This window comes from Saccostrea cucullata, unplaced genomic scaffold, assembly GCF_032062105.1.
Source record: "Saccostrea cucullata isolate Sc308-1 unplaced genomic scaffold, CSIRO_AGI_Scuc_v1 ctg233, whole genome shotgun sequence".
NCBI classification, from domain to species: domain Eukaryota; kingdom Metazoa; phylum Mollusca; class Bivalvia; order Ostreida; family Ostreidae; genus Saccostrea; species Saccostrea cuccullata.
The window spans coordinates 197908-215717 of record NW_026925526.1 but is presented as its reverse complement, the minus strand read 5'-3'; the positions used below and the strand labels follow the sequence as shown (position 1 = coordinate 215717).

The 17810-nt window shown below is 31.9% G+C and overlaps 1 protein-coding gene across 1 annotated transcript; it reads left to right on the top strand.

Annotated features, from left to right (window-relative positions):
• Positions 1–843: 843 nt before the first annotated feature.
• LOC134269106 (aromatic-L-amino-acid decarboxylase-like) lies at positions 844–15976 on the top strand. Its single transcript, XM_062751329.1, has 15 exons — positions 844–1226; positions 4822–5034; positions 5139–5252; positions 5353–5404; positions 5651–5715; positions 6370–6504; positions 7193–7303; positions 7839–7871; positions 9149–9310; positions 9434–9501; positions 10605–10675; positions 14010–14029; positions 14195–14293; positions 14923–15024; positions 15196–15976. The coding sequence occupies exons 2-15, from the start codon at positions 4834–4836 to the stop codon at positions 15664–15666; spliced, it is 1704 nt and encodes a 567-aa protein (XP_062607313.1). The 5' UTR covers positions 844–1226; positions 4822–4833; the 3' UTR covers positions 15667–15976.
• Positions 15977–17810: the final 1834 nt, after the last annotated feature.

The window sequence follows — 17810 nt, the reverse complement described above, 5'->3', positions numbered from 1 at the left end:
TTTGTTACCTCGGATTTCATATATTTCACTGCAAAAGCTCAAGGGTTTTTAAGCTATTGCTATTAGTTTATTAAACTAAAGTTTTACACACAGCCAGAATCTCAGAGTGTGTACATCTCCTTATATTTGAGGCAAAAGAAATTTTGCAAAATATATTCCCCATTTCATATTGTACAGATGGATGTTAAAGCTATTATACACTCGACTGATTCTTCTACATTTTTCTTATTTAAAAATATATTTTTTAAAAATGCTATTATAACAAATAAAAACTAAAATAGATAGGCTAATTCGGGAAATATGCATTCCCTGTTGAAAAAGAGAATTCTGATATTAACAAACTCCATAAATCATAAAACTGTTTTAAATGATGAAAAAATTTTCTTTTTGTAATCTAAGAAGAGAGAGCTAAGAAGAGCTTAAGAATAAAAGAAAAAATACCGGTATCCAGATAAAGATAGAAAAAGAGATCAACCATGAAATTTCAGCTTTTTAGTATTTAAGTCTATAGGAGTCTTTTCAAAGTTAAAGAGATTCTTGTCCTATAAGCTTTTGCAAAAGCTCACATTAAAACTAAATCTATCTTCTGAAAATTATGTTAACAATAAATATTTCTGATTTAATCCTTAAAGACAAAAGGTATGATTGTACTTTTCGAACTGTCGCCCCATATATATGCACATAAAAGATGTAAATTTAAAAGATTATAAAATATTATTTCCTTTGAGATATCTTCATCAGTGAATAAATTTACAGTTTGTATAAAAAAAAACGTAGTGGATTGACTATATCAATAAATTCTCATAATGTAGAAGTACAGTGTATTGTGCCAATTTTATATTTAAACATTTTGAAATAGAAGACCATATGGAAACCTCCTCTATAAATAATCGGATAAATAAAGATCTGAAGGACTGTGCGGATCAGTCATTGTACAAGACAGCAATTAAAGACAGAAGGCCTGATTAATAACACCAAATAAAAATTTTATGGACCATAGAGCATATTGAAATTGATGTCAAAGCCAGGTTCCTTCCTTGGGTTAAATTTGTGTGAGTTCCAGAATTAGAACCCAATCATCTCTCCCTAAAATCCAGTCAATCGTGTAATGGAGACCAGGTCCTGACTTTGCTGTCAACGTCGGTTGGTTGTGGGATGGGAACAAGAATAAATTGGGAAAAAAACATTGAGAGCCCAGAAGACTGGAAAACTACAGCAAAGATAAGGTAACGTAGAAATCACTTATTATATACATGTACAGCAAAGATAAGGTAACGTAGAAATCACTTATTATATACCTATATCATATATTTTCAAGTCTTCCTCTCTTTTTATTGTTGATATTTTTTTTAATTATTGCATATTATAAATTATTTCAATATTGTATTCCCTTCATTTAATATGGTTTTTATTTATTTATTTTTTTTTTAAATTGTAAGATACAAAATATAGAGAAAAATATATTTAAATCTTATTTAAATCATATATTTTGGATTTTTATTCCCCTCCTTTTAATATGATTAATAGGATTTTGATCTTTTTGTAATGTTTAATGGACTTTTGAGCTCGAATACTGTTCTACATATTTCTACATCTCTACATATTTCCTTATAAATGCCTTCATTACCCTGAATATTTATCTTCATAGTCAATCGTTGTCTTTATGTAAAATGTCAGGTCATGCAGCTAATAAACATGTTTGAGTTGTTGGTGGAAATGTTAAGATATGTATTTTTTGTTTAAAATCATTTTTAGATGGAAACTTAAAGTTCTCTGAGATTTTGCAAGGAAATTTATGTTACTCTACGATATAAAAAACGCATTTCCTGTAAGCAAATTTAATTGGAATTACAACACTTGTTCTGTATTTTTGAAAATTCTATAGAAACAAAGATATATATATATATATATATATATATATATATATATATATATATATATATATATATATATATATATATATATATATATATATATATATATATATATTTATATATATATATATATATATATATATATATATACCAAGGATATATCTTTACTCTTCACTCGATCGGAAAATCGTCCGAGTAACCGATTATAAAAAAAATGACCGATTTGACATCCCGACAATATACCTGCGGGTTTATTTCTTTCAGTAGATCCGATGCGCAAGAGTATCTCCTATTCACAATGTATGAACAATTTCTAAAACGAGGCACGCTACTGACAAACAATATTTATAATTAAACAAGGATATGAACATGCAGTTTTGTTTGGAGTCAATATCATTAAGTTTTATGGTCAATACAATGACAATGTCACCAAATACAATCTAACATTAAGTCAAATGCTGACTGTGGTTTCACATATCAATTGTTAAGTCAATATTACACACTAAATTGTCTATGGATTTTTTTTTTTTCGTTTTTTGTTCGTTTATGACAAGGAGCACACGGGGGGTTCAATTGGTCGATAGGGAAAGCCCCTTGTTCCATGGCGCCCGATCCCACCTCAAATGTTTTGGAGACTTTGTTTGCTTTGCTTCCCGATTTGTATTGTCCAAATGGACTTTAATGTTTATTATCACCACATTTCACGGTCTAACCTTTTGTCTTGATATATAAGCTATAATTGGTTCCAAAATAACTTATTTATTTATTTATTTCCAAATTGTGTCTGTTTTCATTTCGTTCTGCATGTAGTATTTTAAGAAGTACTATTCGCAATCCATTGCTAATGGAATGAAGAGTTTTGATTTGCTGATTTTTTAATGTAGAGTCTTCATTCTTTCTGTCCAAGTAATGCTCATGATGATTTTAGAGTAGCCTCTCTTTGATAAGAGTTTCTTGATTATAACGAGACCTCCACTTTCATTTGTATTTCTTGCATGCCGTATACTCATCCTCTTAAATCCTCGCTTTCAATTCCGCTGGGTTGTATGAATTTCCTTGTTTGTTTTCAGAATTGAAAATTGTTTGTTGGTTTTATGTGAAAGTCAATATGTTGTGATGATTGGGTGGTCAATCATTATACACTGCTGGTTAAAAAAACATTTACTGAACCAACTGAGATATCAAAAAGTGAATTTAAATGCATATGGAACTGATTTCAAATCTCAAAGAAATCGAGAGTCTCATTCTCAGATCAGCTGAAATGATGAAAGCGTAAAACTCTAACTCTGCCGAGAAACAATGAAACAATACTTCGTGGTATATTGAATATTGTCCTTATTGAACAATCTTATATCAGATACCCCCGGGGAAACTGTGGAACCTATTATATACCAGACGATCTGTTTGAAGCATTTTCATTAGACACAAAATAATTAGTTTCAAGTTCGCATTTTTAAAGAGAGATAAGATCTGGATATTGGGATGAAGTAGATCTGAAAATCTCTTTTGTTAATTCTGTAGGCTTCTTCATCAGCGCCTAAAAATACGCTCGATATCCATAATAGTGTAACACAGTACATTGTTAGAGATTCGAATTGTATGTGATGCTAAGTATTTGGCGTCAAATATATATTTTTTAACAATCGGAATAAGAAAGTAATAACAATAGCATCATACTTATGTCTTGTGTCACAGTTGTGAAATAATTGGTTGCCCTTGAGGAAGCCATCTGAGGCTGCTTTTGCTGTTGGTGGCAGTCAAGAACAAAGTTCTCAAAGAAATGTACAACTTCTATCTATCTGTTTGCTCACATTGAACATTCATTGACAGTGTTTGAAAGCATCATTTATCACATGTTTACTCCTGTGTACATTGGATATAGCTTTTAGGTTATTATTTTCATTAGCTGTAATAATGTAGCCCTCTCCCTTTTTTTTGGGGGGGGGGGGGGGGAGAGGGCTACAACTCCTTAGGATCTCCGTAATGGTGCAATGCGGCAGCGATTCACTCCCGCACGGATTTCGGCTCAAATTGTCAATAAACGGCTATCTTATTATTATGTCTTGCCTGGACTTCCAAAATGTAGTTATCCCAGACATAAATCGATCCAAAAATATACAGAACAATCCATATTTCCGTATTTTTCGTGTATGTCAACATCACAACTTAAATTCATCCGCCATGTTTACTGACCTTGACAGATTTTTTTTTGGGACAGCCAATGAGATTAAGGATCTATAGGGAGCGGATTTTTTTGGAATTACCTTATTTTAACCCTAATTATCGCTGTTTACGAAAAAAATAACACATGGAATGATTTTATTTATAGATGTTTAATGTTACTATTCATCACAATTATTTATAAACATCGACATTTGCTTTATTGAGTTATTCTAAATTTCAAGCGCAAGTCTCAGTATGTCACGCGTGAACTGCCATGGTTGCTGAGTAACGCACACTGATTTAGTTTACATGGTTTTCGCGTTTAACGGGCCATGATGTCGACAGTGAATAAAAATTTTGTCTTATTAGAAGTAAGTTGAATGTAAAAATAATTTATTCTGCCTGCAGTCGCCCGTATTTAAAAAATATTTTTGGACCATTACGGAGGGCTACATTATTGCAGCTATATTTTCATATGCACGGTTTTGACGTCATAATGATTTTTGCTCAAACTTGATCAAGATGCTTTTTAAAAATATATTAAATAGTGTAAAACATGAAATAACTTTGATTAATACGTGTCATAAAACGAATTTCTCATGATTTGGGGTAAGGCTTTTTTTTTTTTTTTTTTTTTTTTACCCAAATGCTTGTGTGCTATTCTTTTCGCCAATGCTCACTCATAAAACTCGTTGTATAAAAAATTATGTCAAACCACAAATCATTGGAGATTCTACATATATACATGTATTCTTTACTTACATTTCTATGTGTATCGAAATAGCATTCCTGAGTTATGGACTCTGGGGAATTCAGGAGACGAGGAAAGGAAATGGTGGACTTTATCGCCAATTACATGGACACCATTAGTGGGAGGAGAGTGACGCCGGAAGTGGAGCCTGGTTATCTTAGAAACCTACTTCCTGGAAGACCCCCACTAAAAGGAGACAAATTTGAAGATATAATGAATGATGTTGAAAAAGCAATCATGCCCGGTGTGAGTTTTTTTTTTTTTTTATTTTATCGACTTACAGTAATATTTTAAAACTGAAGCACTCTTTCTTTACTTACTTATGTCATTGAGTTTAAAACCTGTTTTAGATTACCCATTGGCAGCATCCCAATTTTCACGCTTATTTTCCCGCTGGCAACTCTTTCCCCTCCATACTGGGTGACATGATGTCAAATGCCATTGGTTGTGTGGGTTTTTCATGGGTAAGACATCATGTATTATGATTATTCGAGTTTAATATGATTTAGCAATCTTAGAACTGTTGCACATGTGTTTTTAAACAAGCTTCATATTCCTCTACAGGCTGCAAGTCCTGCCTGTACGGAATTGGAGACACTCGTTTTAGATTGGATAGGTAATTAATCATTTTTCAATATTTATGACCTGAACCATTATTTTAGAGAGACAAATTGCAATTGGACCCTCAGATAACCTGAACACTAATAAAATTCAAAGTAACTGTTCTCTATTGAGGGATACACAATTGCTTGTTGCTTAAATAATTCATCTAAAAATATATCCTTAAAATGATGCAGTTTTCGATATATTTCATCTCGTATCATTATGCCATTTTGATAAGACTGATTGCATTATTTTTCAGGAAAATCAATAGGACTGCCAAAACAGTTCTTGCATGAAGAGGGAAAAGGTGGTGGAGTAATTCAGGTTCATCTTTTTTTTTTTCACTACATTTGATATCATGATTTAAAATCTTTCATGCACTTTTAATCTAATATTAGAAACTTACAGACATTTTCATACATAGACTTAATGTGCCATATGTTTAATAATGCCTTAAAATATTTCAATGGAGAGCCGTCTTATCGAAAAACTTTTATTTACAAGAAAAAGGTCTTGTTTGACATTATGAAAAGAGCATATGGCTATTTCTAAAACATTATGTGTTTTTTATATGCAGATACGGGCATTTTAATCTTAAAATTGTTTTTTATGATGTTTTTATTGATCCAAATTATTCTTAATGTGAATGGTCTTAGGTATGCATGATGATATTCTTAAATATAAAATTTTATTAAAATAAAATAATGCCTTAAAACAGTATGAAATATATGGAGATAACGAACAGTATTCAAGCTCAAAAATCCATAAAACAAATCAAACAGGAACAGAGCAAACACGGACTTCCATGACACAAGGCATGGGGTCAGATGTCATGTATGTTATAGAATTTAAAGTCGTATATGTATATATTGCCTTTTAAGCCAATGCTGCAGTATGCGACAAAGTTAAAAAAGTCGGATTATTTTGTTCTGTAATAGTATACAATGAATATGTAATAAAATGACTGACATTACTCAGGGCTCCGCTAGCGAGTGTGTCCTTGTAATGTTACTGGCAGCCAGACACAAAGCCATGACACAGCTGAAGAAACAACTTCCATACATGGAAGACGGTGTTCTTTTATCCAAGCTTGTAGCATATTCATCAAAACTGGTAAGCTTTGCATAATAACAGGATGAAAATTACTCTGAATTTTTGAGAAGGTATCAAAGAAAAATATCAACGTATTCAATCAATAACACAGGGAAAAGGAAATTAAGAATGCACTGCTTATACAAGTTGAAGGGAAAATAAAACGAGAGACAATTATTCCCAGAAATAGAAAAAAATATTTATCAGTTATAGTCACTGAATCCTTGCTAAAAACAAAACAAAACAACACTGAACTCTTGTTCTATTTTGATCATAAGAATGCATTGATTGAAATGGGGGGGGGGGGGGTATACATAAAATACTTGGATTTTCATCCTCTGGGTTTTGGATTTTTGGGGTTATTTTTATTTGCATTGTTTCAGATACTTGTTTTTCTTAATATTTTTTCTTTGCCTTTACCTCTTTTTGATTGTTACTTATATTTTCTCCAAATTTACCCTGTGAAGATTGGAACATTGTGTCCTATAACGGTTCACTAAAATGTATATTATGTTATTCCTGGTTTGATATTGCATAAAGATTATTTGAAACTTACGTTTTATGCGTTTCAAATTGGATTGTAAGGATGTATAAATAATCATGAAGGTGAGACAGGACAGGGGTAGTCCTCAATGCAGTAGTAGAAAAAAATGTCTTATTTTATTTCCCATCAGTAGAATATATTTCCTTATCCATGTATCTCCCGTAGGCACACTCCTGTGTAGAAAAAGCAGGGATGTTGGGATTTGTCAAGATGAGACAACTGGATGTTGATGAACAGTATTCACTCAGGGGGCATGTTCTCGAGAGGGCAATAGAGGTAAACATAAACATGTATACAATAATATGGCATCGTCCATCATAAACTGATGATGTTCTTGAGGGGGCAATAGAGGTAAACATGAACATGTATAGAATAATATTGCATCGTCAAACATAACCTGATAAAACCAGAGAGCCTTGTCAGCCTATCAAACTCGACTGTCCTTTGCATCAAGTTTATCTCAAATTTTCTTACAATAATATACTGTGAATTGGGAATGAACAGCTGATGAAGCACGATGGTTTTAGTTTGTTGTGTTCTTGATTGATTTTTTTTTTTTGCGAAATATACCGATTGTTAATAACGGGTTTACATCTCGCAATTAAGTTTTGTAACAAGACACACACCTAAAGCCTGAAATTAAACCCATTTTGACTGGAATTCTTGTTTAAAACCGTGAACTTTTATCACTGTAGAAACAGACTTACAAATTTTAGGTTTATTGATTTTTTTTTAATCCATCTTTTACAAAAACGTAAATATTTTTGCAATTCAATAACATTTTAATCTTTTTTAATTTGTTTTCTTTTAGGAAGATAGACGTCTCGGTCTTATCCCATTTTTTGTGAGTAAACATCAAATTTATTCCTGTAATTTTAATGGTAAAGAAACTGAGTTTACATCAGTGTACATCAATTGAATAAAGAATATTTTCCTCAACTTTGTCTAATCAATTATGTCCTGTCAGTTTCTTCAATTTTTAAGCTATTATCCACCTCTTCTGTTCACCCATTGTCTAGCGTCCACACGTCCGTCTGTTTTGTTTGTCTATCCATCCGCTATTAACTTTATGTCAACCAAAAAGCAATCATTGTTAAGGAAATTTTTAATATGAAGTATTTAAAAAATAAAGGAAGCAAATTTTTCTTTTTTTTTTTTTTTTTTTTTTTTTTTTTTTTTGTATTCTGTTGAACCACAGACCCAGAAGAGACAAAACTTAAATGAAAGCTTCATTTTAGGTTGTACTCCGAGGTAGAGTTAAACCAGAGTATGGGGAAAGATTTAAATAGGAACGCGCGATAGGAAAAAAAATCCTTATAAATTTTCTCAACAACTTTAGGTTATAATTAACTTATTTACATGCAATATCCTCATGAAGTGCAGATCTTAAATTGTTCAAATTATGGCGACTTGAGCTAAGATGAGCCTGTAAAATGTTTACATGGAAATATAAAAGATATTTTAAAAATCTCTTTTCTAGAAATATGCTTCCATTATATTGTATTATATAATTATTTTGATTTAAGTAACTTTTAAGTTATGGACCCTTAGGTAGGATCAGGCTTAAATTTTGTATTATGAATGTATAAGGATGAAAAAAAAATTCTACTTCATAACAGCAATATTGATTTAGGAGCTTGGGGTATTCAAGTTTGATTAAGTTAATTACTTATGTCTAGAGCTAGTGGAGCTAAAATATCGGCTTAAAAAATATAGCAATATTTTTTTTTTCTAATTAGTCGAAGGTTAACCAGGTAAATGATGTGCATGTCCCATGGTCCTCTTATTTCAACAAAATCTAATGAGAGAAAAGTTAACTACGAGCCATTTTATAATTGCTCGAACAAGTATAGATCATGTTTGTGTACGTACGTATATCAGTAAATACCGTATACAGGATTTTTTTCGCCCCGTCTTATTTTCGCCTTTTCACACTTGCAAACCATTTTGTCCCGTTTTAAATTCCCCCAGTCACGGTCCTGTTTAAAAAGTTTTTCTTTTTTCTTTAATTCATTCCGTCTGAAATTCGCCCACTTTTGTCAAGGGCAAAAAAAGGGGGGGGGCGAAAATAAAACGGATTTGAAAAGTTTCCTTTATACAGTATATATATCTGAAACATAGGTATGCTCTACAATCGGCACCACAGCGTGTTGCTCTTTTGATAACGTTGCGGAGTTGGGGGAAGTATGTTCCAGAGAAAATGTCTGGCTACATGTTGACGCTGCCTACGCCGGCAACGCCCTCATTTGTCCTGAATTCAGGTTTCTTATGAGTGGAATTCAGGTGAATATAAAGTTTCTTCTATTTTCAAAAAGATACACACAATGTTTTCAAATGTAGTTTATAAATCTTAAAACTAACTATACTGTGTCAAATTTAGTTTTGAAAAAAAGTTCTATATTGCAGAATGTAACCTCCATCAACTTTAACCCAAACAAATGGCTTCTTGTGAACTTTGACTGCTCTCTATTATGGTGAGATTTATTGGAACACTTGTATTTTAACATGAAGAAACCGAGAGCTAGATACGGTTCACCGGGGATGCTTACTTCTCCTAAGCATCTGATCCCATGTCTGAAATCTGTATAGGGACTCGTGTTTTATAACCTGATCTATTGTTTCTAGGTTTTATAGATCCATCGCAGTACCGGTAAGTTATATAAGCCTTTTCACGGCAAATATGACCAGTAGTTGCTCATCCCACCAATTTTTATGCCATGATTTATGCTGGTCTAACAATGACTATTCATGTATTTCTTTGCGAATACGTAGCTTTTGGAATTTCCAAGTACACTTTTGATATTGACAAAAATTATCCTAATAACATGACAAATAGCTACATGTACCTTTATCGAACCTTGATTAACAAACGATGAATCTTTGTCCTTGATTAGAAATAGATTCAATATGAAATGGAAATAATTAGAGATAACCTTGATAAACGAGTGTTTTCCATCATTCTATGGTCAAGGAGTTTTTGTAACATTGCAAGTCATTCACACCTTTATTTTGATTTGGGTTAAACACTGCTGTCAATTTCACATGTGAGATTGTCCTTGTACTGATTAAAGGATCTTTTGTAATCACCTTTGTGAAACTATAAAGAGTAGAATGTGGACTCAACTATAGGCCTCATCGGTGTACATGTAAAATCAAACTGGAAGTGGTATTTTGGCTTCAAAAGTATGCTTAATTCAAATAGTTAGTGTAACTGGACATATGATACCTGGTATTCCGTGGAGTTTCTTACTTGCAATAAAATTAATTTAATTATGGCAGTCTTTACTGGAAACAATATTAAACACAACAGAATAAAACGGTTATCATATTCATTATTGTGATTTGCTAGTTTTGTGTTGATTCTTACATGGGATTCCCATAGAGACACGTGGTTTAAAGCTGTTAAAATCTTTTTTGACATTTTCAAATCCATTACACTGCATTTTATCCATTGTTACATAAAACACTCAATCTTAGAATGAATTTGGATAATTTATTTTAAACATCCTGCAGTTTTAAGAAAGCATTCTGTAAATGTTTACATGTAACCATAGGTGTCCATATTTTTCTATTGCAGGATCAGCGACAATTCCTTGTTAACTTCATCAATGACGGTTGATCCTCTGTATCTACAACATAAACATGACGGTGAGAACTTTTATTTCGTTTAGGGAAGAGTTTTGTTCCCTTCAATAGAAAAACAACTAATAACTCAGAGATGTACTATTAAAAAACTGTCATTCTTCCTTTTCATTTTTGAATGACATCCTTAATTTTTATTTCTTTCCACTTTAAACATTTTCATAAGAAAAATCAATTGATGTTAATCAGAATTAAATACGACCTTTTCCGTTCAAGTCTAATATTCATTAAGCATTTATTTAGATATCGTGACTTGATCCTGAATATTTTTTATAATGAGTCTGTAGATTTCTGTTTTCTGATTGATTACAGCTGAATAGGCAATTAAATAATGTCATTAACAAAATACAGGGCAGATGAGACTATTGAAGATAAGATTTTATATAAATCTGACGTGAAGAAGTACCCTGAAGTTGATATTAAAACGATGCTCGAGTTTCTGATTGACAATATCTATGTGGTTTTTGGAGACCAGGTCATCCAACAATCGATTTTGTTATACCCTTATAAATAGCTTTCTATATATTTATTACTAATAAAAAGTCCAACAAATGAAATGTTTATTACATCAGTCTAACAATTTCACTGTTGACTGCGCTGCCGGTCCAACATAAGAATTGTTAGATCGCAACGTCACTGCTACGTCACAAGTATTTTTAAAATTACCGTTCAATATCGGCGACACGGAAATAGCCGAAGTTAATTAAGAGCTGCAAGAGTTGTTGCTACCAGAAAGGTAAGGAAGAAGGGAAGAGTGTGTTTTGTGATAAATAAGTTTTGTGATTTACTAAAAATATAATTAATTTTGTTCTTTCTCAGCTATTGTTTTATATTTACTGATCAAACCATAATTTTTCATATAAAGTAATTGATAATATAGTATGTATTGATTAAATTTTAAGTTAGCACTGAAGGGTATAACAAAACAGTTATAGACAGGGATTCGGGCAACATATGATTTGTTGGACCTGAAGCTGAAAATGTTGCCCTTGGCGTGCGGCCTCGGGCAACATTTTCACCTTCAGTGGCCTCTATATAACCACTCAACCCCCACCCCTTCCTGCTGAATCTGTCAGTAACACTACGTGTTTCTTCCTGATCTGTCACTTTTGAGGTGTGTTTCTCGGACGCTTGTGTCCGTGAGGTCTATTTCCTCTATATCCTTTCCCAGGAGGATGCGGTCAATCCGCACAATGCGCCTTAACTCGTGAAGCAAACATCTTCTGACCAGGCAGGTCCAACAAATCATATGTTGCCCTCATACCCAGTCAATAACTGTAAACTAATTTCTATGGGTACTAATATGCGACCTGTAATTTGCAGACCTATTTTTGTATTCATATTAAGCAGAATTTGTTCAAACTTTTAAATGTGAAAAGAAAAAAAACACTTGATGTGGCCTTCGACATTTAGATATATCGACAGCTTATTGTCAATTTACAATGGTTATTTCCATCCTTACTTCGATACTATAAACATCGTTACGAGATGACTTTAACTTTTCAATCGTCAACTTCCCTTACGCCTTCATCACCTGCATACGGGGTTTATATGTCTTAGTTGATTCAATACTCTAGCGCGTGCTCTACATGAACAATTTCTTTTTAATAAGATATGTTATTGACAAAAAAGTTGATGAAACAAGAATATCAGCAGTCTCCTTTAAAGTAATGATTTCGTAAGTGCTATGGTCGACACAATGACCTTGTCAGTAAATGCACTTTATCATTAAGTCAAATGCTGACTGACATTTTTCATACGTACTGTTAAACCATTATTTACACGCTAGATTGTCGATGGATCTTTACGTTTTTTTCCCGATTATGACAAGGAGAAAACGGCGGGTGTGACCAGTCAGCAGATGATGCTTACTCTTCCATGGCACCTGATCCCGCTTCAGTTGTTTTAGAGGTCCGCGTTTGCTCTGCTCTCCAAAGTCTGATTTGTTTAATGGACTTCTGGGCTTGAATACTGTTCGTTATCTCCATATATTGTATCGTTAAATAACCCAAGTGTTCATCTCCTCGATGCTCTAAGAATTATGAAATCAAAATGAATGTTTACTTATCAGAATGTACTCGCAGCAAAACCGCAACATACGATATTGAGGTTAAAAATATTTCTTTCTGTAAACATGTAAATATCAGTACATATAATTGATGTATTGTATGTCTTCATTTTAGACGTTTCATCTTTACTGTATACGACTAATGAGTTAATGATGTGTAGAAATTTTGGACCACTAAAGATAAACAAGCACGCAAAAATTTCTTATCAATACCTGTGAATCTTATTATTACATATGAAGTTTTAAATTACATTCCTCGTGATGTATGAACAAACATATTTACATCTAAAAATCGATGGAATATAATCAAGGTGATTAATGAATTTCTCATGTCCATTTCGTTATGGAGGTAAAATTTCCAGAGAAAGGGGGTGTTAAAACATGATGTGTTACTCGATCAATCAGAGAAAAGTCAAACAAAGGTTACAATTTTTAATCTTTATATTACATATTTATCAATGTTACGTACACCAGAAGGAGATCGAAGTAAGGGAAATACTTAATGAACGAAAGAAAAGATTGTATGTACATTTAAATTCAAATGTAAAACCAAATGGAACTATTTTTAATGATATACAAAGATTGGGATAATCATATATATGGACTCCTCTTTGTCAATTACGAAAGCTAATAACCCTTCTAACTGGTACAATTTGAATTACTTCTGTTTATTTGAACATTGAAGACCAAAAGTGTTAACGTTGCCTAATTTCAATTTCAAAGCATTCTATTTGTTTGTGTTTGTTTTAAATGAATTTGCTGTAAATTTAAGTCTCATTTTTTCCATTGATACATGTATTTTCTTTTCTTTCTTTTCTTTATTTTCTTTTGTATTTTTTCTATTAGCATTAAGAAAAAAAAAGAAAAATATTTTTACTTATCAATACCTGAAATTGCAAATTTTGAGGTTTGATACACAAAATTATGTAAGCAACTGGTCTTAAATCATTAAATATCAATATAAATGTTTAATCAATATTCATGCTGACTTAACCGTCCCTAATAACAAAACATGCTGGAGCAGAGCAAAACGGTATAATGCATATGTGCTAAATATTCGTAGAAATTGTTTAAGATTTCATCGCAGAAAGTGCTGTTATCAGCAAATTGGGATTTTCATTTCACAATTGATAATCATCTTCAGTTCACAATTGATAAAGCGGCTTACAGATCTTTAAAGTTTGAATTTTTCAAAGTCAGTTTCGTTATCTCGTGACTGGATCCTAGATACTTAATTTTGCAACAAAATAATATTAAACTTTTTTTCTTTAGATAAAACGGTTGATCTTCGGGTGAGTCAAAAATTCAAATGACAAGTTGAAACCAAAAAACAACATTTATTGATTCTGAAAGAAGTAATTTTCTTTCTTTCTCATTTCTTGAAAACTCTTACTTGTTATGATACAAAGTCTGCTTCATAATGCAAATTATAGAAACATACTATTTCACCGCTACAGCATTGGGGGATCCCATTGAGTCGGCGTTTCCGAGCCTTAAAGCTATGGTTTGTCCTACGTACGTATGGAATAGATGGACTACAGGCACAAATACATCTGGTACATACTCACTGTAATTGAACAGATTCACATGTAAAAAAAAAAAAAATACTGATTTTCAATCAGAATGATCATGAATTCATGAAATACAGTTTAAATGATGAGAAAATAATGATTAAATTATGATTATGGTTAAAATTATGGTTAAATGAATACTATGCACTGATGATATAGAAATTAAGTTATCATTTATTTTAGAAAAATCTATTAGTATTACTTGAAAAAAAAGAGTTTATTGAATGTAATTTATCCTGAGAAATCATATCCCAATTATTATGCTGCATTTCATTGCAAATGAATAGTTTGCTTAATTGAAAATCTACACGACCAGAAATGTTTCCCAGAAAATACAGTGCCTACGTATTTTGTTTTATTTCTGTATGATTTTGATTAAAATAAAATAAAAATTAATATCTTCAACACTGTTATAAATATTGAATCAATGAAAACTTTTGAGAGTAATCTACTAGTTTTACCCGAAAAAGAGTTCATAGAATATGAGTTATTCTGAGAAATCATATCCTAATTTCAAATCAATATTTCAGTGCATGGTTAGCTTTAATGTAAGGCTTCAATGTCTGAGATGTTTCGCAGAAAATTAAATGCTTACGCTTACTTTTGTTCAACAGCATGTGAAATTGGCCAAATTATTCGAAACCTTCGTGAAGAATGATGCTAGATTTGAAATTCTAGGAAAAGTTGTAATGGGTCTTGTTTGTTTTCGATTAAAGGTAAGACCTAGAAAAATTTTGAAATAAATTTCATGAACAAATGCAAAAAAGAGTCCTTAATGGATTACGATTACAAAGATAACATTAAATAAAATTATTCATTTTATTATTTGAAAGTTTAATTATTAAAATTACATCAATATTAGGATTTAATTCGTGTTTTTTCCATAGGGACCAAACTCTTTAACTGCTAAGTTACTACATATGATTAACGAATCTGGAAAACTTCACATGGTTCCAGCTCTCCTAAATGAAGTGTACGTCATTCGATTCGCAATCTGCGCCCAAAATGCGAAAGAGGAAGACATTGAATTTGCATGGAAAGTTATTTCAACTGAGGCAAGTGCTTTGCTGATGGAACGAGAATATATTGAGAATGGGATAAATATTGAAAAGCTAGAAAGTGTTGAGCAGAAAAACCCCGACATTGATGACGTGTTTCCAGATTTTGACGATGAATTCATCTTTGACCAGCAAAAAAGTAATTTGCACCGAGCTCGCCTTCGTCGGAGTCTGTTCATGAGGATGGTTTCAGACCCCAAATGCTATAATCCAAAGGTTCTTAAAGCATTATGTATAGACAAGAAAAGAACAAAGAGTTTCTCTTCCGATGAAGTTCTTGATTTTAACTTTGAAAAGTGAATTATTGACATTTCTTCTCTATAGAAAGTGATAAGGAGTTGTTTTCATTAGCAGTAAAGTCGCATTGAGTTGATGTCCCTAGTTAATTGTTTTAGCTTCTAGTGTGTCTTTTTAGTTTGATTTGAAGCAAAGAAAAATATTTAATACATACAGAATTTTATATACTTTTGCTTATAAAAAAAATGTGCAAATTTAATTTCAGTGAAAAATGAAGATAACATACAGTTTTCAAGCTCAAAAATCCATTTGAACAGTATACATTAGGAGCAGAAAATACAGGACCTGTAAATACATTAGAAGTAGAATCAGGTGCCATGGAGGAGTAAGTATCCCTGTTCAGCGATTGCACTTTCCATGTGCTCCTTGACATCATCGAGTAACGGAAAACTCGTACAATTTAGTATAAAAATAATGGCTTCACACTTTGTATGAAAAGGCAGGTCAATATCCAATCAAATCAAAAAATGTAACAGGGATGGCATTCTTTTAGAATTTTACTGCTGTCTTCGGTTGCACTGCTTTCACATTAAATCCATACAAGTTTTGGGTAAGGAAAATTCCGTTCCAGCACTCCAACATGAACTGTTCAAACAACTTAAAATACATACGCAGGCTGTGTGAAATGTAGCTGATTCCTGATACGATATTATAGTTCTCATTACAGCCTGTGGATTATAGAAAATTTCAATATCAATGAAATTGTCTATTGGTAAAATGATAACTGTCGTTTTGTTTTAATAAGTTAGCCCATTATTCTTACTACTGACAACGAATTATTGATCCGTTAACAAAAACAAGACAAATGACTTACGGCATAAGTGACCGGTAGACAGTGCGGAAGAGGGGGGGGGGGTACTCGTCCGTGGCACAAGATCCCACTTGTGAAGTTTTCAGAGGTCTTAAATATCTCTGCTCTGTATTTTTGTATTTTTCTGTACTTTTAAGCATGATTTTCTTCATTATCTTCATATTTTATTCCACAGACACTTTTTTAAAAAGGTGAATCGACAAAATTAATGAATTGAAAGCATCATGTATACAGAGCATAGTTCTGTACTAAAAATCAAAGACCATATTTTTTGGCCAATGTTTGTAACAAAAAATCCTCATATCCGACCACGACGAGACTCGAACTCGCAATCTTCCGATCCGAAGTCGGACGCCTTATCAATGTATGTCACATATATTTAAAAACTTTAAAAAACATTAAAACTTCACTTTTTTAATGTGAAAAAATTTTTTATATTTTTACCTAAAACATTACATATATTTAATATTCACGAAAAATTATTATTGTTTCGTAATATTAAATATCATTAATGTTTTACTTACAGAAATATAAAAAATGTTTATTCACTATTTTTTCCAACCATTAAAAAAGTGAAGTTTTAATGTTTTTTAAAGTTTTTAAATATATGTGACATATATGAAATGACTAACTTCTTTGATGATTTCTCATCAAAGAAAACATTTTCAAATACAAATATTTTTCGTAAGTGAATGGGCTTCCATGGTCAAAAGTCACCATAAATGTGAACAAACTTCATGTCGTCATTTCTAATTTCGTTTTATTTTAGTTTGTAATGATATTACTAATCAATAATTTGACGATTTTATCAGGTCATTGTCTGAAAGTAAATGCAACAGTCACATCAAAATAAACACAAAGACACACACAAAAGATCAGCTCACGTTACACAAATGTTAGCGTGATTGAAACCTTTGAAGAAATATGATGCCATAGGTTGTCTGATAGGTTTACAAATCAATATTAATGATGGCTTTCAAAGGCATATACATCTATACATTTTTGAAACAAAATCTCGGTTACTGAATGTAATTAGTTTTTATTTACGAAACTATGAAATAGGAAAAAAGAATTTACCTAAAAAATGTATTTAACCAATGCAAAAATTAAAAAAAAATTATTGACGGCTTGAACATTAATACTTTGAAAAGTTGCTCAATCTGTTCTGTCTTAAATGTCTTTGTACATATATATTCCGTGTATGCATCGGCATGCAAAGCAAAATCATAAATAAGATAAATGAATCGGAGAGCACGACAGGTTTGAGAGGTCGACAGGGGATGCTTACCCATCCACGGCACATGATCCCACCGTGTTTGTATTCAACAGTTGCCAT